Source organism: Diabrotica undecimpunctata, chromosome 2, assembly GCF_040954645.1.
Source record: "Diabrotica undecimpunctata isolate CICGRU chromosome 2, icDiaUnde3, whole genome shotgun sequence".
In the NCBI taxonomy this organism is placed as follows: domain Eukaryota; kingdom Metazoa; phylum Arthropoda; class Insecta; order Coleoptera; family Chrysomelidae; genus Diabrotica; species Diabrotica undecimpunctata.
Window position 1 is genome coordinate 93219413 of NC_092804.1, and position 21518 is coordinate 93240930.

General features: G+C 36.2%; 1 protein-coding gene across 1 annotated transcript in view; it reads right to left on the reverse strand.

The window, feature by feature from the left end:
* The window catches only part of Nsun5 (Nop2/Sun-like domain containing protein 5), a 240885-nt gene that overhangs the window by 23705 nt on the left and 195662 nt on the right, over positions 1–21518 (reverse strand). The window contains exon 4 of the mRNA XM_072523213.1: positions 720–1008. Coding sequence (XP_072379314.1) covers positions 720–1008 — 289 coding nt within the window. The remainder of the gene's footprint in view (positions 1–719; positions 1009–21518) is intronic.

Consider the following 21518-nt stretch of genomic DNA (forward strand, 5'->3'; position numbering starts at 1 on the left):
ATATATATATATATATATATATATATATATATATATATATATATATATATATATATATATATATATATATAACCTCAATTTAAGCGAGAGAAATAAAAATAAATTTATTCTAACTAGGAAGACCAATTTCGCATACTACAATTTGATACGCATCTTCGGGACTCCGGTAAGGTAAGTAAATGCTACAAATACAAAACTGACAGAATTAGGGTCCTGCCAGGCGAAAAATTATTATAAATTATGCCAATATTATGAGTATAGTTTTTAGGGGCATAAAATTAAAATGACATAAATGTTACTCACATACTGATACAAGGAATGTTATTATATTTCAGTGGAGACATACTCAAAGCTCCGTTATGGTTGACTGGTATTTGATAGTCATCGGCTTTACTGCACTTTGACAAATATAGGAGTTTCTTGAAGAGAAATGTTAGAGTAACAACCAGAAGAAGAAAAAGAAAAGTATACTATTGATGTAGTTGTTTGTCGAAAAATTTTCTTTAGTGATGTATTATTTAAAGTTATTTTTATTTAAAATGAAATAAAATTAAAAACCATAGCACCGTGCGTAGACGATAAGCAAAATTTAGCTTGCCCTCCTTGGTCACTCCTGGAGAGCCACAACCCGTTTTTTTTTTTTTCATTGACTGAGGAATCGTTTTTTAGTAGTGGAATCCTCATCCTAATAATAATATCAACAATTAAGTCATATTTACCTGTTCCAGAACAACTAGGATCTACTAAAATGTATTCAACGTCAGGAAAATCAGCTTTTGTACAATCCAGCACATCCTTATTAAAAGTTTTTATACAATTCGCTCCAGATGCAGACACAATATTATTGAGAACTTCAAAACGTCTTGGATTTCTTTCAGTAGCATACACAGTACCTTGATCATTTAGGACCGCAGCTAGGTGTGTAGTTTTCATACCAGGAGCGGCACACATATCTAAGACTGTGCTACCAGGAGGTGGATTCAAAATGTGAACAGGTAAACAGCTTGCCTAAAAAATATATTTAGTATCTCTTATGTTTTTGTATACATATAAAAAGAGGGACTTTTAGTTTTATGATTAGTCGGTATTTTAGAATGAAATAAAGCAATTGTAGCAATAAATAAAAATGTAATTTCGTTACAATTGATGTCAGTATGGGGTTTATCGTTTAAATAAATTTTAAAATAAAAATAAATTATAGTAAAAACTTTGTTTTTAACTGTACGCCCGTGAATGACTTACCATTTTTGCACTTTTTTATTGTATTTTTTTCATCTTTCAAGATAATTCTTATAGGGATTTATTTATTTATAAGATACGGTCTTATGGTCTTATTACGGCTTTAAGATTATACGACCTAAATGTATCTTGTACCGCACTGCTAATTGAGAATTATGTTTGTAATGCGATAAGAGGTCCGGATATACGAGACACCAGTGACTCATGCCGCACTGATAAAAATCCGACAGGAATCTGCATTTCTATAAAAAATATAGATTAATTTGTTGTGTGTCTTAATTAAGTTTAGGTCGAACAAGAGTTGCAGTAAAAGATTTTTCTAAATATAGAATGTAAACTATATTTCCAATGCTTTGTGAAAGAGAACCAGTTTATAATATTCCGGACGACGTAAAAACGCCTTATTTTAGAATATTGGTCAATGAATTGAAATCATTGTTCAAGAAACGAATTATTCATGTGCAGATGTTTTACTATAAAAACATGTAAAACCAAAATCTCGATTAAAAAAATTGCAACCAGTTACTCACGATGAAACTTAACCCCATTATTGATTTTACAAGTGATAAAATGGGTCGACAAAAGACCAGTTTTATTCCTTACAACATTTAAACATAATAGTTGTATCTTGGTTTAATCAAATGAAAAGAAAAATTATACACAAGTACTAAAACCACAAACTATTCTCGATTATACCTTGGTGAAAAAGAGTGTTGATTTTAGTGATCAAGTGGCTTCTTACCAAAGCCGAATACGCAAAATTCTGAAGTGGTACCGGAAGGTGGCAGTGGAATTAATATTTAATACCGCAGTAGTCAATGCTTAGTTGCTAAATAATAGAAAACGTAAAAAAAGCGACAACCTATCCTTGAGTTCAGACTGGAGTTCGCGAAGGCATTTGCAAATAAAGAAATGTTGTAACCCTCACGACCTTCTTCTTCTTCCTTTGCCCTATCCGTTTCGGACGTTGGCTATTAACAAGGCTATTTTGACTTTGTTTACGGCACCTCTGAACAGTTCGGTCGATGTTAGTCCGAACCATTGTCGCAGGTTATGCATCCATGAGTGTCGTCTTCTTCCCGGTCCCCTCCTACTGTCGATTCTTCCTTGGACTATTAACTGTAGCAGCCGTAACTTAGTATGCCTCATGACATGTCCGAAGTACTCAAGCTTCCGTTTCTTAACGGTGAAGATTATTTCTTTGCTTTTGCCTATTCTCTGCATTACTTCCACGTTAGTGATGTGGTCTGTCCAGGATATCCGAAGAATACGGCGATATATCCACAGCTCAAAGGATTCTAGTTTCTTCAGGGTGGCTTCCGTTGTGGTCCATGCCTCTGCTCCATAGAACAAGACCGGGAAGACATAACACTTGACCAGTCTTAATTTTAGTTCCATTGAGATTTTGCTTGTGAACCACTTTTTCATATTGTTGAACGCGTTTCGCGCTTTTTCAATTCCTGATCTTATTTCTGTTGACTGGTCCCATTTTGTGTTGACTGTGGTTCCAAGGTATGTGTATGTCTCCACTTGTTCTATTTTTCGGTTGTTTAATGTCAATTGCATCGGAGGTTGTTGTGTTCTGCTGATGAGCATGCATTTAGTTTTGGTTGTATTGAGTTCTAAACCATATTCTTGACTTGCTGTGTGTATGCTTTGCATGAGTCTTTGAAGCTCGTTGCAGTCATTTGCGATAATAACTGTGTCGTCAGCATATCTAATATTATTAATTACCTCTCCGTTTACTTTGATACCCTCTGAAACTTCTCCCAGTGCTTCTATGAAGATTTGTTCAGAGTATATATTGAACAGGAGCGGCGAAAGGACGCATCCCTGTCGTACACCCTTTTTAATATCTATCTTCCCACTGTGTAAGTTGCCCATCTTTATCTCAGCACTTTGGTTCCAATAGAGACTGGTTATTATGCGCAGATCCTTGCCATCAATATGCATCTTCCTGAGCATTTCCATGAGTTTATCATGTTTGACCTTGTCAAACGCCTTGGAGAAGTCGATGAAGCACAAGTGGACGTCCTTGTGCATGTCTCTGCATCTTTGAATTAAAACTTGCAGACTGAAGATCGCCTCTCTTGTGCCCAATGCGCTTCAGAATCCGAACTGTGACTCCGATATATTTGCTTCGCATTTGTTATATATTCTATTGTGTATGATTTTGGTGAAAACTTTGGTAATGTGATTTATCAAGCTTATTAAGCGGTGTTGATCACAGTGTTTTGCACTTGGTGTTTTAGGTATGGCTACAAAGGTCGATCGAAGCCATTCCTCCGGAATCTCCGATTTGTCGTAAAAGGTGTTAAGAAGGCCTGTCAGAAAATCGAGGAAGTGGTCATCCGTTTCGCATAGGAGTTTTATGATCTCGCTCTGTATGTTGTCGGGACCTGGTGTTTTGTCGTTTTTTAGCGATGAAATGGCTTTTTCCACTTCAGACCTTAGTATTTCGGGTCCAGGCATGTCGTCATCTTGGTCCACTGTCGCTCTGCATTTATCGTTAAAAAGTCGTTCTACGTAATCTTTCCATGTGTCAATGAGCTTCAAGTCGTCTGATATAAGGTTACCGTCTGCGTCTATTAGTGTCGGGTGGGGATTATTGGTTTTCTTTTTAGTTGTTAATTCTTTGATCTTTTTGTGCATGTTGTGGTAGTCATATCTTCTGTCGCACTCTTCGATTTTATCGCATTTCTCCTTCAGCCAGCGTTCCTTCGCTTCCTTTATTTTTGTTTTTATATTGTGACTTGTTTCTTGATACTTCACTTGATTTTTGCATTTGTGTTGTCTTCTTTCTTCCATCATATCAAGGATTTCATCCGTCATCCATTCTTTCTTCTTTACGCGCTCCTGTAACAGAAGTGTCTTGTTTGTCATTTCAACAGCTCTTTTTATTTCTTCCCATTTAGCAACTGCGTCTTGTGCGGGTTCACTCAAGTTTCCAATGTTTCTTCTTAAGGATTCCTGTACTTGTTGTTTAATGTTGGGATCACGACCAGTTACACCCAAAAATACTAAATCCAGCAAAGCGATGTAGATAATACAAAGAGAAGAAAGTGTACAAAATTTTAAGAAAAAGCATAAGTAGAAAGGCCGATAGAAAAGTTAAAACATACTCTGAAGAATGTGATGACAAAACTGCAATATGTCTAGTGTGCTTAATGAAGCCCATTAAAAAACAATTTTACTTATACAGGAACTATTATTGAGTAAAAACGTATTGTGCCTCAAGTGGCCTTATAGTATTGGAAGTCGTAAGTTGATAGTTTCTAGTAGAACGTTTTTATTGTTAATTACCTCCTTAAAAGTGAGTTATAGTATGTATAAAAAAATGGATGTAAATAATATGCCTTCGGCATCTAAAAAAAGCTATATGTGAACATAAATATAGATTGATCACTGCTGAATTACAAACATTGTTAGAAGCATCTGATAAGGACGATGTAGATTAAATGAATCGTGGAAGTGACTATATATATATACAAGGATTTCCACAGTTTTCACTGTATTCCTTCACTCAACCGTTTTCTCCAATTTTTCCTGTTTAGCCAGTCCCCTTCCTGTAGGTTTCTTCTACTCATTGCTTCGCCCACCTCATCTCTGAAAGATCTTCGGGGTCTGCCTCTCTTTCTTCTTCCTATCGGGCTCCACTCTGTTATTCTATTTATCCACCGATTTTGGTCTGCTCTTCTGACATGTCCGTACCATGTTAATCTCTTCTGTTCGATGTAGTCTATTATGTCGGAGTTCATTCCCATTCTCCTCTTAATCTCCATGTTATTTATTCTGTCTCTTCTTGTTACTCTGCAGCTTCTCCTTAGGAATTCCATCTCTGTTGCTCTTATTTTGTTTTTGGTTTTCTTATTTATTGTCCAATTTTCACACCCATAAGTGAGGATACTTCTTGTCATGGTATTATATATTTTTTTCTTTGTTTTCATGCTGATGTTCTTATCCCATAGTACCGGGTTCAATTTTCGTATGCAGTCTCTTGTTTGTCCTAGTCTATTTTTTATCTCTTCCTCCGTTGTTCCTTTGTTTGATATTATGAAACCTAAATACTTATACTTGTCTGTTCCTTTGATTTGTTTACCTTCGTCTATTTCCAGCTGTTTTATTTCTGTATTCTCCGTTGTTAGGTATTCAGTTTTCTTTAGGTTTATTTCCATCCCATTCTTTGTATATTCCTGCTCCAGTTTTCTCATCATAAAACTGAGGTCATCCTCGTCTTGTGCGATCACTATTTGGTCGTCGGCAAAACTTAGCGTATATAGATATTCGTTCCTTACTGGTATACCCATTCCTTCGCACTTTCTTTTCCATGGTTTCAGGGTTTTTTCCAGGAATATTTTAAACAGGGTGGGGGATGTGAAGCAACCCTGTAGTAGTCCCTTTGTCGTCTTAAATGGCCTGCATATTCTATTGCCCGTTTTGATAGCTACTTCGTTATTCTTGTAGAGTGCTTTTACCGCGTTTATTAATCTTCGTGGAACTTCGATGTCTTCCATTGCTTCCCATAGCTTGGTTCTAGGTATTGAGTCATATGCCTTCTTAAGATCAACAAAAGCCAGATGGACGGATCTATTTTTGGCCATTCTTTTTTCTATTAGTTGTTCGACCGTGTAAATGTGATCTAAGCATGCTTTCCCCGCTGTGAAACCTGCCTGGTCTTCTCCGATTTTATCTTGTATATATATTTCTAATTTTTCCTTTATGGTCTTTCCATACAGTCTGCCTATAGACGATATAATGCTGATTCTCCGATAGTTTTCGCAGTTTTTTCTATTTCCTTTCTTGTATATTGATGTCATATATGCTTGGGTCCATTCTGCCGGTAAGTCTTCTCCATTCAGTGCTCTCTCAAACATTTTATGTATCATACGGAATAACTTTTCCGATCCGTTTTTTATCAATTCATTTGGTATTCCGCCGGGACCTTCTGCTTTTTTGTTCTTTAAAGTTTTGATCGTTCTTTTTACCTCAGCTTGGCTTAATTCGATTTCGTCATGTGTGTAGATTTCTATTCCGTCTATTTCTGATTGTTTGAATTCGGGGCGGTCTTCGGTTAGCAATTTTTTATAGTATTCTTGCCATTCGTTTTCTTTGATTTGACCGATCTTGATTTTCTCTGTCTTATTTCTTTGGAGCGACTTTAAGATGCGCCATGACTCTGAATTTCTCGTTCCTCCTATGTGCTGTTCTATCTCTGTGCATGTTTTTTCCCATCTTTCATTTTTTTCATTTGCTACTTTTCTTTTCACTTCTTTATTTTTTTTTCTGTATAGTTCCAAGTCCTCATAGTTTTTTGTGTTCAGGTATTTTATATGAAGTTCTTTTTTCTCTTTTATGCATGTTAGTGTATCTTCGGTTAATTTCGTAGTTTGTTGGGTGTATTTTTGGTCCACTTCTCCAAGAGCTTCTAGGGCTGCTGTCTTCATGCAGGTTTTTATGTGTTCGTATGTTTGTTCTAATGATTCATACCGAAACTCTTCTAGCTTTTGGTCCAATCTTCGCTTATATAGGTCTTTTATTGAGTCTTCTTCTAATAAATTGATTTTGAATTTCTTTTCTTGTGTTGAGCACGTATTGACAGGTGTAGCCGGAGCCGTATCTTGGTCAGACTCTCCCTGGGTCGGTTTCTGTTGGGTCCATATGAAGGGGAATTCCATCCAAGCGATTACTAGTTTGTGATCTGTGCCGCATTCTGCGCCTCGCTTTACTCTTACGTCTTTTATTTTTATCGAGCTTTCGTGGTTTACTATAACATAATCAATAATAGACCTCAATTTTCTTGTTTCTTGTGTCCAAGTGTATTTGTGTATGTCTTTATGTTTGTAGAAGCCGTTTGTGATCTTTAAGTTGTTTATTTCGCATAGCTCAATCAATCTCTCCCCGTTATCGTTCATTATATCTTCTCCAAATCTACCAACTGTTCTGTCGTTTTCTTTTCTTCCTGTTCTTCCATTTAGGTCACCGGCGATAATTATTTCTTGGTTCTTCTTTCTCTTTTCGATTTCTTCTTGCAGTTGTTCTATGAATTGTTCTTTTTCTGCAATTGAGCTGTCTTCTGTTGGATCGTATACTGCTAGTAAGATAATTTGTCTTCCGTATACTTTTAAGTTAAGCTTGGCAATTCTTTCGTTTATTGGTTCCCAGTTTTCGATTGCGTGTTCCCATTTCTTTTTCGGTATAATTGCAATTCCTGCTTTTGCCCTTTCTTTCTTATCTATTCCGCTCCAACAGTGAATGACTTCTCCCATTTTTTCGGTACCGTTTCCTTTCTTTTTCGTCTCAGTCATTATCATTATATCTAGTTTCATTCTTTTGAATTCCGCTATTACCTCTTTGTCCTTTGTTCGCCATCCTTGTACGTTCCATGTGCCGAGTGCGAGTTTTCTCTGGCTTTTCTTTCTTTTTGTTGTTGTTGTTTGGTTGAGTTTTGAAGCTGGGCTTCTTTCACTTAAAGCAAAACTGCCCCCCCCCCCGTATCCGATGGGGCTCCCTCCTTCAGAGGTGTGGGTTACCACCCGGGGATTAATCTTTGTTTTTTTCATTTTGCCCTTTGTTTTTCAGCCCTTGAGGTTTTTTCTATGTGCCAGGTTGCTAACGCCTGACGCCAAAACCCCCTTTTGGAGGACCTAGTATTTAGCCGCCCACTCTGGGTCAGACGCTGTTCGTAGCCGTCCACTCTGGATCAGCCGCTACTATTGATTTTATACTCTGGAAGTGACTCTGACGAAATATTTGCACAAAGTCGTTCAGAAAAATCGAGGATTGTGTTTTGGAAAGAGACAACACAAACAGAATTAAAGACTTTTCTCGGGCTTATGTTCCATATGGGGACAATTAAGATGAACCGTCTGAATGACTACTGGAAAAGTATGGGTAACTTCTATAATAGTGTTGACTTGACTAGACAATTGCTCAGAGCCCATATTAAGAAATAACCGAATAGACAATCCTTATTTGTCAAAAAAACTAAAAAAACGTGAAGTGGTCAGTATTTACAGTCCTGAAGGAATATGTGTGACCAAGTGCAGAGATAAAAGAGACATTATACATGATATATTCAGAATTTGGTTATCAGTTGGTTAGAACTAGGTCAAGAAGAGGATTGGTATCTGAGAAAGCTAAGTTAATTGCTCAATATAATAAATATAAATGTGGTATAGACTTAAGTAAACAAATGCTGAGCTACTATTCATGCGAACATAAGAGTCTAAGGTGGTAAAAAAAGTTTAAAGTGCATATTTTTCAGCTCATCTTGCTGAATGCATATTTCCTATATAACAGTAAATATCAAAAGATGTCCCTGTGCGATTTTCAATTTTTCGCTATTGAGAGTCTTTAAGGACCAAATCTTAATGTAAAAAGTGTAAGTTTTTATTATTTATTTTATTTTTTTATACGAATTTTTAACTTTGGAAACAATATTACAAATTTTATAATTATAAATAAAAAATTATACGTTTAAATAGTTATTTATTATTTTAATAGAAAAATGTAATAAACTTTACCACAATTCTCTATAAAAAAGTACCTACTAAATTTAATATCCACCTAAACGAAAATATACCTATTCAGTTCAAGAATCCAGAAATTGCTGCTATACACGAAGCTGCAAAAAATCTTGAGAATTTCCAACACCCCCAAAAAGTTGCCTTCTTCATCGACTGCCAAGCCGCAATCCTCGCCCTGTCGACAAATCGATACACCGACTGTGCCAAAACAATATCTTGCCGCGTCCAACTATCGAACTTGATGGAAAAAGGGTGACTGATTACTGTACAATGGATCCCTAGTCATGTCGGTGTTGAAGGAAATGAAGCGGCGGATGAACTTGCAAAAGAAGGCACTACTCTTCCACAGCCCCCTAGCTTCCAATCGTACACATCAGCAAAGTCCACCATTAGAAGAGGAATCAAAGCGAAGATAAAAGAGCAGCAGATACAAGTCGGTGCTGGAAAATCTTGGGCCCACCTAATAGAGTCACCAATCCCTCGCAACTTGCCGAGACCCATTAGTGTAGCCGTGTTCAGAACAACTACGGGGCATGACTACCTGGCCTCCCATCTACATCGCATCGGCGTCCGCGAAAATGACAACTGTCCACTATGTGATCAGCCCCAGATGGATGCTGCTCACCTTCCAGAGTACCCAGCCCTGAAAACAGACCCATCCGAGGAGGATGAAGAACGCCTACGAGAAACGGCTCGTCTATACTGGTCAGCGCGCCACCAAATGGCTAACATGCCAAGGGTGGGCGTTGCCTAGTAAGTAAGTTCAAGAATCCAGCCAGCTAACCTGTCAGTGGAGTTTTATTTCGTTCTTTGAACTCAACCAAAACCGATTATATATATATATATATATATATATATATATATATATATATATATATATATATATATATATATATATATATATATATATATATATATATATATAGTAATGAGTGTCTTACCACCCGGCTGTTTAACGTAAGAGATAGAAAACACAGTTACCTTGTGAAATAAAAAGAGATGAAACTCGTAGAGGTGGGAAATAATCGGTAGAAACCTATAATTTACATTACATTACATTACCACTATCGATAGTCTCACACCTTTAGACGTTAGCTTCGAGCTGAATCACCTCGGTCATAATTATTATGTGTAACGTCGTATGTGTAACGTATTTCCATTTTTTAATTTCGCATAAAGTAAAAACTGATTGACCACAATAAAGCAAAAATGCGAATAAAATAGTTTAATTAATAGTAATTATTTAATCTAAAGTTTTAAATTATTAACCAAGAATAATTTCTACTATGATTTGAGGAGTTTCATACACTCTTGTCACGGAATAATCACAATCCTTCGTGGATTAGTGGTAAGAATTCGACTCTGCGACACAGACGTCGCAGACGATTCGAGTTTTTTTTTTTTTTAATAATTTGAAATTATGCAGAGATTGTTTTGCTTTGAATCACTAAACATTTATGTCAGTCGTTACTAGTATTAGAAGTGTTTAAAGTTAAACATAAATATCTTATTGAAAAAACAGTATCGTCGTACTTTCGAAAATAAATAAAAATTCTTCAAAATTAAAAGAACGTTTAAAGAATGTTTAAATAAGTAAAAATTCTACAAAAATAAAATAATAAACGTATTTACAATATGTTCAAATAAGCCTTCATTAGCAGCAGAACAATAAACCAAACTGTCACTAAAGAATTATAAAAGTCTGATGGATCAGAATTCAAGGCACGATGTTCTCATGCTGGCCCTCAGGGTTCGAATTCAACATGAAGGTTTTACTTTTTTAAAAATTAAAATTTGAAATTATACAGATATTATATCGTGTTGCTTTAAATCACTAAACATTTATTTCAGTCTTTATTATAAGTGTTTATAGTAAAACATGAAAATCTTATTGAAAAAACAATGTCGTACTTTCGAAAATAAAATAAAAATGTTTCAAACATAAAAGAACGTTCTAAATAAATGTACTTACAAAAAATGTTTAAATAGGTAGAAATTCTATAAAAATATTCTAAATAAACGTATTTTATTCTAATGAAATGTATTTACAAAAAATGTTCGAATAAGCCTCCATTAGCAGCAGAACAATAACCCAATCTATCATAAAAGTTTCGTCTAACATTAGTTAATGTTTCTGGACTAATACTTCTCATTGAATCAGAGATCTTTTCTCTTAATTCTTGGAGAGAATTAGGCCTATCGTCTTCAATTCCATATAGTTTGGACTTGATATATCAACACATAAAAAAATCACAAAGTGCAACATCAGGTGATCTTGCAGGCCAAAAAATATTCACTGACGATGTGAGAATTATGTGCAGGACAACCATCGTGTTGAAACCATATGGAATCGAAAGGTATTGGTAAATTACGAAGGGCTGAGACAATTTGATTTTGCAGAAGTTCCAAGTATTTCCGCCCAGTCAACATACCGTCTATAAAAATGGACCAATGACATGATTCCCTATTATGCCTCCCCAAACATTTACTCTTCGAGGACGCTGGGTACGAGCGACATAAATCTGACGAGGATTTCCTCGAGACCAATACCGAGCATTCATTGAATTGTGACGGCCATGCAATGAAAACGTACATTCATCGGTGAACAAAACGTTCTGTAAAAAATGTACATCTTAATGTGACATTTCCATTGCAGTTTGACAAAACTCTTAACGTCTATATTGATCCCCAAGGAATTGTTCGTTGGATTTATGAAGTTTATAGGGACGGTATCCATGTCTTTTCAAAATTTTACCTACTCTAAATCTTGAAATTCCATATTGTTCTCCGAGACGAGATGTTGATTGGGTACGATTTTGCTCAATACTTGCACAAATCAAAGTGTCCCTTAGTTCCAAATCTGGATTTACCTCCCTTCTTCTACGAACTCCTCTTGGAGCGAACACGGATCCATAAGTAAAAAAATTACGTATAATAGACTGAATTGTTGATCGTGCTGGAGCCGGCCTATTTGGAAACATATTTACAAATTGTTGTCTAATCATGTTGTCTGATAATCCATTCACATGCCAGACAACAATTTGCACTTTTTCCTCGACCGTTAAAACCATTTTCACGAATTGTTTTTTCTATAAAAAGTTTCTGTTTACCGTGCAAAAACACTTCTCGATATGTTATTATTTGATGGCTTGAAGGCTTGATGATTTGGTTAAAGCAGGCAGCTGTTCGCGCGCATCCATTCCAATGTTGTCAATTGTTTTGAAAATCATTACCTGTACAGAGGAATTGATATTAACACTTAGAATTTAGTGATGGATTTGACATTAAACAGTCTTCACCGGATTATTTTGCATTCACAACTGAAGACTGTCAAACTGAAATTGAATTATTTTGTATTTCTATTTTATAACATTGGAATAAGAATAAATTGTAAATAATGAGTTTTTCGAAAACTTGTTAAAAAAAATACCTAATATGTATCATATTTTCTAATATTTTTTGATTGAGTAAAACAAAAATTTTATCCTTGGTGTGAATTGAACCCCAATCTTCTTGTCAATAGTCCACGTCCCTAACTATTTCACAAATTCCACATACAAAAAATTTTCGGACGAAACATACCCACCTTTAGTTTAGTCAAATATTTCAGTTGAGTTATTTTTTTTAATAAATAAACTTAATCGCTAATAATTAATGTTTTTTACTATAATATATCTTAATGTATTCAATCATTTAACTTTAACTTAATCTGTCTTCTATCCTTTCCGCTATTTTGCTGGGTGGTAAGACACTCATCACTGTATATATATATATATATATATATATATATATATATATATATATATATATATATATATATATATATATATATATATTGTTGTGGTATTCAAAATTGAAGAGTAAAGATATTAAATGTACGATGAAATCAATATTTCAGAGATTATAGAAAGTAAAAATACTCCGAACTGCCTGTAATTAACCAAAGGTAATATTAGTCATATAAATAATCTTTTGTATAAATATAACTAGTGGTTAGTGCAGGTACAATGAATAGAAGTTAACGATGGTTTTTTTCCATAAGCCATAAAGTGTTCCGTAATCCGGGTGTGCGCCATGAACAGGACAATAAAAATAGTTAATAAGTAAATGGTTGTTCGGAATCTGTAAATACCCAGTAGAAATTAAGTGTCCTTGTAGAAATGATATGAATTAGGAAAGTTTGTAGGTATTTCTGATTTTATGTGGGGAGTGGTATGCAAATTTCTGATTGGCCGAGAATTTGGAAAGTGTTTGAGATGGGTGTGTATAATGGGAGGTTGGATGGATGGATAGATGAGATGAGAGAGTTAGTTAGTTCCAGTTTATTAAAGTGAATTGTTGGTTTTCGAGGTGGTCTCCAGGGGTAGTAAGTGATAAAGAATAAGTTGTGAGTTGGTGAAGTAAGTGTGTCCGACGGTAGCTGATCGGTACAAATTTGTAAGTAAACTTTTCCTACTTGTATTCTACGTATCGCTATTTATTTCGGAACGAGAGATTAAGTTTGGCAAGAGGAAAAGAGGCTGGCATCATTGGAAAGGTACGTGCATTCGAAGGAGAGCATTGAAGACACTAAATTGCAATATCTTGTTTAATATTGCCAATTACATAGGAGGCTGCTGAGAACTGATAGTTAATTTTGCATAGAACGAGGAATTGGACAACTCAAAGCAGAGGAAGCGTTTCAACGGGAGAAACATTCATAATATATTCAATTTGAGAATTTTGGGTCAAATAATATTATATCATATTAGTAACGTGTGAATAAGTTGTCGATAGTCGAAGGAGATCAAATTTGTTCTGAGAGGGGACACGGAGCTGTGGAGAGAATTGGATAATTCATACAAATTTTTCTTGGTACAATCGATATACCAAAATTGCATTAGGAAGGACACTGAATATTACTTGATTTGTTTATGTAGAATAATAAGCTGGATTTGTAAGTATCGACTTGTTTAAGTGTATTTCCGTTAAGTGTTATCTTCGTTTGTTTTCTATTTTTTCCACATACCATACATTCGTCTTCTCATTATTGATCCTCAAATTTCATTTAATTAGTGCAGTGTTCCATACTTGTAAATTTCGATTGAGTGCTTCTTCATTTACCCCAAATATCACTAGATCCTCTGCGTATGCACACTCTGAGATCCACACTGCCTCTAAATTTCTATGTCCGGCATATAATTTCAATGTTTCTGCTCTAGTTTCTTTAATTATGTCATCCAAGACAATGTTAAACAATATGGGGCCTAGGACTACTCCTTGACGTAGACCCTCATTTACTATGAACTCTTCGGATTCCATATTATCGGTTCTGATTCTGTTCCTTGTATGTCTATATATACTCATAATGGCTTGCCTGAGTTTTATTTTCACACCTTTCTTTTTTAAACATATGTCAATCACCTTCCTTGGAGTACTATCAAATGCCTTTTCTAAGTCTATAAAGGCTTGGTATAACTCAGTGCTTGAGTTCCGTTCGTTTTGTATTAGTTTCTTGATAGTAACAATGTGATCTTGGATACTTCTGCCTTTTCTAAATCTACTCTGTGATTGTCCCATTTTAGAATCACTTCTTGTAAAAGACGTTTTTCTCTCATATACTTTGGATGGGATGCTCAGTAGTGTTATTCCTCTGCAGTTACTACATTCGCGTCTGTCTCCCTTTTTGAAAATGGATAGAATAACTCCCACTTCCCAATCTTTTGGTATTTGGCTCCATGCCCTATTACGTACTTTTGTTAGCAGTTCAATACCCTTATCGCTTATGTTTTTAAGCATTTCTGCTGTGATTTTATCAAATCCAGCCGCCTTAAGCCTTTCTTAAGCTTTTGTATGATTTCTTTTGTTTCTGCTATAGTTATTTCATCTTGAATTTGGTCTTCTTGCTCTACCTCTTCTGGTTCTTCTGTGATAATGTCTACATCGTTTTGGATATTCAGTAGATCCTAGAAACAAACGAAAAAGAGGAAGGCCACAAATGAGACGGTCAGATGACTTGAAAAAACACGCAGACCCTAAGTGGGTACAAACTGCCTACAATAAGAGACATGGAAGGAGGAAGAGGAGGCCTATGTCCAAAATTTGACAGCAAGGGCTGTATAGATAGATAGAGATTAACTTAAAATTTTATGTTTTCAAATTTCACAAGACATTTAATGATCTTAATCTTAAGGCTTCTGAAAGCAAATCTCGATTTTACCCAAGCTACTCTTACTACAGAGCATTCTATTCTTCCTATTAACTACTATGTCACAAATAAAGTCCAATTCTATATAGTCCACCAAGAGCCCTAAACAATTACAAAAGTCAAATTGTCAGCAAAAGAAACATCAGGTAAAATCGTCATCCCAAGACAAGAAGTCGAAGGTGTTATCCTAAGAGAAACTCTCACCGTCGCATGTTATCAACTTGCCTGGATCGTGCTAGTCAATAACACCGATGAATATATCCAAGTAGCAATAACTGATCCCATCAAAAGTCAACCAATAAATATAAGAGATGTAGATCATTTCCTAAAAACCTATCATTTTAATACAGAAGAAGAATCTCACCTAAGATGACAGTGCTGGAAGTTTGCATCAGACCGAGTCAATCGCCCTGGTCATCCCCAATGTGGGTTATTCCAAAGAAACCAGATGCCCCAGGAAAAATTAAATGGCGAATAGTTGTCGACTACAGGAAGGTGAACGAGAAAACCATCGATGATCTGTATCCAATTCCAAATATAACAGACATTCTGGACAAACTAGGATAGTTTTCCAACACTTTTCCACCCTAGATGTAGCCAGCGGATTCCATCAAATTGAAATGGAGGAAGAAGATATCTAGAAGACTGCATTTAACGTTGAAAATGGCCAGTATGAATACCTGAGAATGCCAGCATGGCTGGAAAAGGCTATAGCTGATCTCAAACCGTGGGAGGAAGCATTACTGGCTGTTGTCAGTCAGGATAAGCTCCCAAAACTTACCAAAGCCTCTTTATGGATCCCGGAGGATGCTATTAGCACCTCTGATGGCCCAGAAAGAGTGCTGCGGAGGTTAGCGGCGCAAAATCCAGACATGGCAGTTGCGAGATGGTGCACCTTCCACCATGAGGTAAAAAAAGATCCTAAAGGACACGTGTTTGTCTTCGGAATCGGAGACGATGACATGGCTGTCCTTAGGAAAAGGGCAATGAGGCTGAGCTGCACGTTCACCTCATTGTATCTAAAAGCAAGCACAAACAAAGTGAAGGATACCTCCTCGGAACCAGGAACCTCAGACACGCGGCAACCGACGACGCGACGGTTGTGGAGACTGAGACATCCCTGGTCCCACAGCAGGGAGAAGATCATCAGATCATGGTCGACGAACTCTGCGGAGGAGGTTCCGAAACAACTGAGGCTGCCCCCTCCTCAACCGAGGAGGAAATGGACACCTAAAAAGAACCGAAACGATACCTAAGCGATGGGCAAGGACGTCGAAAAAAATAAGGTTACTATTATTCAATGCAACCTCCAACACAAAAAGGTGGCAACGGCGACACTATGTCGCCGCCTGGATGTAACGGAGGATGCAATAGCACTAATCCAAGAACCTTGGATAAATAAGACCAAAATAACTGGTCTTAGCAGCCTAAACGGTCAAATTTTCAGTTTACCAAGCAATCAACAACCGAGAACAGCATTATATGTTCCCAGAAAAATCAAAGCCTCCCCCATGGCGCAGTTTTGCACCTTAGATGTAAGTGCGGTTAAAGTGAAGTGCCCATGGGGAAAGGGCAAAAATAGAGAGTTGATACTAGCATCAGTCTACCTACCCTCAGATGCAGTCACCCTACCACCAACAAGGGAAATGGAAGATCTGGTAGACCATTGTCTCAGTCAGAAGGTAGAACTTATTATCGGCTGCGATTCGAACTCTCACCACTTAGGCTGGGGCAGCAGAGACAACAACGCTCGAGGTAAGTCTCTTTATGACTATATTACTATAAAAGATTTGTATATCTTAAATAAGGGCACCGAACCTACCTTTATTAATGTTCGTAGCCAAACAGTGATAGATATCACGCTGGCAACAGCTGAAATATCGAATAAAATTCAGAACTGGCAGGTATCGGAGGATATTTCTATGTCTGACTACCGCTGGCTAACCTGTAATATTAGTCTGGAAAAAAGCCTTATCAAATCGCGCGACCATAGGAGGACGGATGTAGAACTCTACAACCGACTTTAAGAAGATGCTCTGCGGAATGAAAAGGCTTCAACTCCAGGAACTAATACAGAATTGGAAAGGTATACGGTATCTATCCAAAACAAAATAAGTTATGCTTATAAAAAATCCTGTCCAATAAGAATAGTCCAGGAAAGTCGCAAAACCAACTCTTGGTGGTGCACTGAATTGGAACACCTTAGAAAGATAGCAAGAACAGCTTTTAATAGAGCGAAACGCACCAAACTCAAAGAGGATTGGGATTCTTATCAATCATATCTCCGAGAGTTTAAAAAAGTCTGCAGACAAAGACAAAGAGCTGCTTGGAAAACCTTCTGTGAGGAAATCGAAGATTTCCCGCAGGCTTCCAGGTTACAAAAAGCGCTCTCAAGGGACCCACATCGGCATACTAACGAAGGAAGATGGGAACAAAACTTCCAACATTCGCGAAAGTGCTAAGGTCCTGATGAAAACACACTTTCCCGGTTCTAGTGTCTCAACAGCACCAAACCGGATGGAAGAAGCAACCATACCCTCAATAAACGACTGGCATCTCGCCAGAACAAATTAATGAGGAAAAGGTAAAATGGGCCATATTGTGCTTCATCCCTTTCAAATCACCAGGGCCTGACGGCATATATTCAGCCCTACTACGGTGGGGACTGGATATCCGGCCTTCTGCCGCACCTCGTGTGGTAGAGAAACGGCCATGAACCCCCGTAAAATGAGAAACGATGAAGACGCAAGGCCCTCAGTTTCCGGCAGTCCCTTGAAACTAGGCTAAGAATATGGTTTATGGCAACATATAACACCAGAACATTGATGGAGGACAAAAAACTTGAGGAACTTGAAAACTAGCTGAAGCATATAAAATGGGATATACTTGGATTATCTGAAGTACGGCGAAAAGACGAAGAACAAATGATACTTTCGTCGGGAAATCTATTTCACTATAGAGGAGAATCTTCTAATGGTGGCGTCGGATTTATGATAAATAAAAAACACACGAAGAATATACTTACAATTAAAAGCATAAGTGATAGAGTTATTTATATTATCTACAAAATAAACGAAAAAATTCGATTAAAGATCATCTAGGTATACGCACCTACCAGTGACCACACATACGAAGAAGTTGAATGGTTCTACGATGACGTTAACACTGCGCTAGAAGAAGTAACCACCAACTATACCATACTGATGGGGGATCTAAACGCAAAAGTAGGCCACAAGCAGGATGATTCGGAGTTTGTACTTGGACCTGCAACACAGACTAGATATCTTCTGAAACTCAGACTATATATCATGAACACCCATTTTAAAAAAAGCCCCCAAAGAAAGTGGACTTGGCAATCACCAAATGGCTTGAACAAGAACGAAATTGACTTTATCTTTACTAACAAAAAAGACGCTGTTCAAGACGTAACTGTATTAAATCAATTTTCAACCAGAAGTGACCAAAGAATGGTTAGAGCGAAGGTAGTCTTAAACGTAAAGAAGAAACGAAGAAATATAGTAACAAGGATTAAAAATGTTACGTTCACTTCGATTACTAACACAAGGGCATACCAGGAGGAAATAGATAGAAACCTTCAGAATAACGTGCAAGATAAAACCGATATTGAACAACTTAACGAAAGGTTGGTGGATGCTCTCCAGAACAACACTTCTCTTCTGAGGAAGGCACAGAACAACTGTCAAGTTAAGCAAACAAGGAAACATGAAAAACTTACAGAAGGCACAAGGAACCTAATGCAAAAAAGAAGGGAAATGATAAGCACACAGTGAACATCGCAAAGCTGAGAAATTTAAATAAAACCATTTCAAAAGCTGTTAGGAAAGGCATAAGCCTTAAGGTTCTAAAACGAAAGTTGAAGACAGGAACCAGGAACATTTATAAGCTAAAAAATAGACAAGAACATGCTGTATATGAACAACAAGAAATTATGAAAATTATCGAAGAGTACTATAGAACATTATATCGTCGAGATGCTGACATTCCAGAGGTGGAAATCCCAGCCATACAAAATCAAGGATCAGAGGAACTTCCAGATATAACCGAAGAGGAAATCGAATCAGCATTGAAAGGTATGAAGAACAGCAAATCACCTGGAGAAGATGGTATTGTAAGTGAAATGCTTAAATTAGGAGGCGAATGCGTCATAAAAGCTTTAAAAACCCTTTATAATGCATGCCTCTTTGAAGAAGTTACACCAGAAAAATGGAATTGTGCCTTTATGATAATATTGAACAAAAAAGGAGATGTAACAGAAATTGGAAACTACACACTAATAAAACTAATAAAATCCTTAATAGAGAAAGTTACAGAATATAACAAGCCATTGATATTATTATTTAAACTGGGTGGGGCATGTTGCCAGATTAAAATATGGAAGGTGGACAAAGAAAATTCTGGATTGGAGACCTAGACACGATGCTTATTGTAATCGAGGACGTCATCCAACAAGATGGTCAGATGACATCAAGCGCATTCAGCACAAGTGGATTCAGGATGCTCAAGATATAATGCATTGGAATTATTTACGGGAGGCCTATGTCCGAGAAGTAATATCCTTTTTAACTTTTCTATATTATAATTTTCTTTTTTTTTCTTCAATACAACTTATTATTCCTAATATTTGACTTGAAACTGATAAAATGTCAATTGCAATGCTACGTAGGAAACGGTCAGCAATCAAAACAAAATTAACAAATTATTTAGATAAAATAAAAGTTTTGGACGAGCAGAATCTTCCAGTAGTGGAGATAGAAATACGTCTTTTTAAGATGAATAACTTACTAGAAATGTTTGAAAATATTGAAGATGAAATCGACTGTCTGGAAGACTCTGCGTCTGAAGATTATATTAGTTCAAGGGTAGAGTTTGAAAATAGTTTTTATTCTGCAGTAGCATTAGCAAAAGTACCAAAAAATCTGTTATTGATAAATCATCTGAAATGTCTAATAATTCAAGTCAAAATTGTTCAAATAATGGTAACCATATCAACATTAAATTACCTACAATAGAGTTGCTTAAATTCTCAGGTAACTTTGAAAACTGGCTAGATTTTCATGACTCGTTTGAGTCTCTAATTATTAATAATAGTAGTTTAAGTCAAATTCAAAAATTTTACTATTTAAAATCTGCCATTTCTGGCAATGCAGCAAAGGTTATTAGCTCGTTGCCACTTTCTTTTACAAATTTTAATCTTGCATGGCAGCTTATATGTGAAAGATATGCAAATCAAGATCTTTTAATCTACAGCCATGTAAAGGCAATATTCAACTTGCCAACAGTGAATAAAGAGAACTCATTTTATTTAAGAATATTGATAGATAATATCTCAAGCAATTTAAGTTTTTTAAAATTTCTTGGTGAGCCCACTGAATACTGGGGCACACGTTTAAACTATATAGTATGCAGTAAGTTGGATCCTATTTCTGAACGTGAGTGGGACTCAGTTAAGCCTCAACAGCATACATTTGATCAACTCTTAGAGTTTTTAAAGAAAAGAGCTGACATATTAGATAATAGAGCATTTAAACTCAATGAAAACGAGAAGTCACATAAAAAACCTAGAAAAATTATTAATAATAGAAGTGCAAAATCATTTGTTTCAACTGAATATGTATGTCAATTCTGTCAAAACTCACACAAAATTTCAAATTGTCCAGAGTTTCTTAATTTATCTGTAAAGCAAAGAACCGATGAGGCAAAAAGTCATAAATTATGTTTGAACTGTTTACATCTTTGGCATATAAATAAAAACTGTAAATACGGAAAATGTCAAAAATGTGGTATGAAGCATCATACACTATTTCATATTAGGTTTTCTGGTTCTTCACATGCTTCAAGGGTACCTTCAAATCCACGGGCAATGCCAGTTCTTCGAAAAACTAAATTTGGCTGGATCATTTCAGGTCCATTGCCAATTTTTCATACAAATAATATTAATTGTAATTTTTCTCAAAATGTGGAGTCACAGGAACATTCTCGATTTTGGGAAATAGAGGAGTGTTCTACTTCAAGGCCTATATTGTCAGAGGAAGAACAGCTGTGTGAACAGCACTTCATCTCAACATCCAAAAGAAATTCCAATGGCAGATTCATAGTTTATATTCCTCTTAAAGAATCTCCGAACAAATTAGGTGACTCCAGTCAATCTGCTTCTAAACGGTTTTATAGTATAGAAAGAAGGTTTTAGAACAAGTCCTCTCTTAAATCAGCTTATGCAAATTTCATTCAAGAATATCTACTATCAAAATATCCTTTAATTTTTTCTTCAATTATATCTTACTTTCTGCCACACCATGCAGTTCTAAAGGAATATAGTTTGACTACTAAGTGTCGTCTTTACGAGTCTTCCAATTCTTCTACTGGATTATCATTAAATTATCTTCAAATAGTTGGCCCTAATGTACAAAGCGACTTATTTTCAATACTTGTTTGCTTCAGGCAGCATTCATTTCTAGTTTCTGCGGACATAGTCAAAATGTACCGACAAGTTCTCATTGCTCCTGAACAGCGAAACCTCCAACAGATCTTATGGCGATTCGATCAAT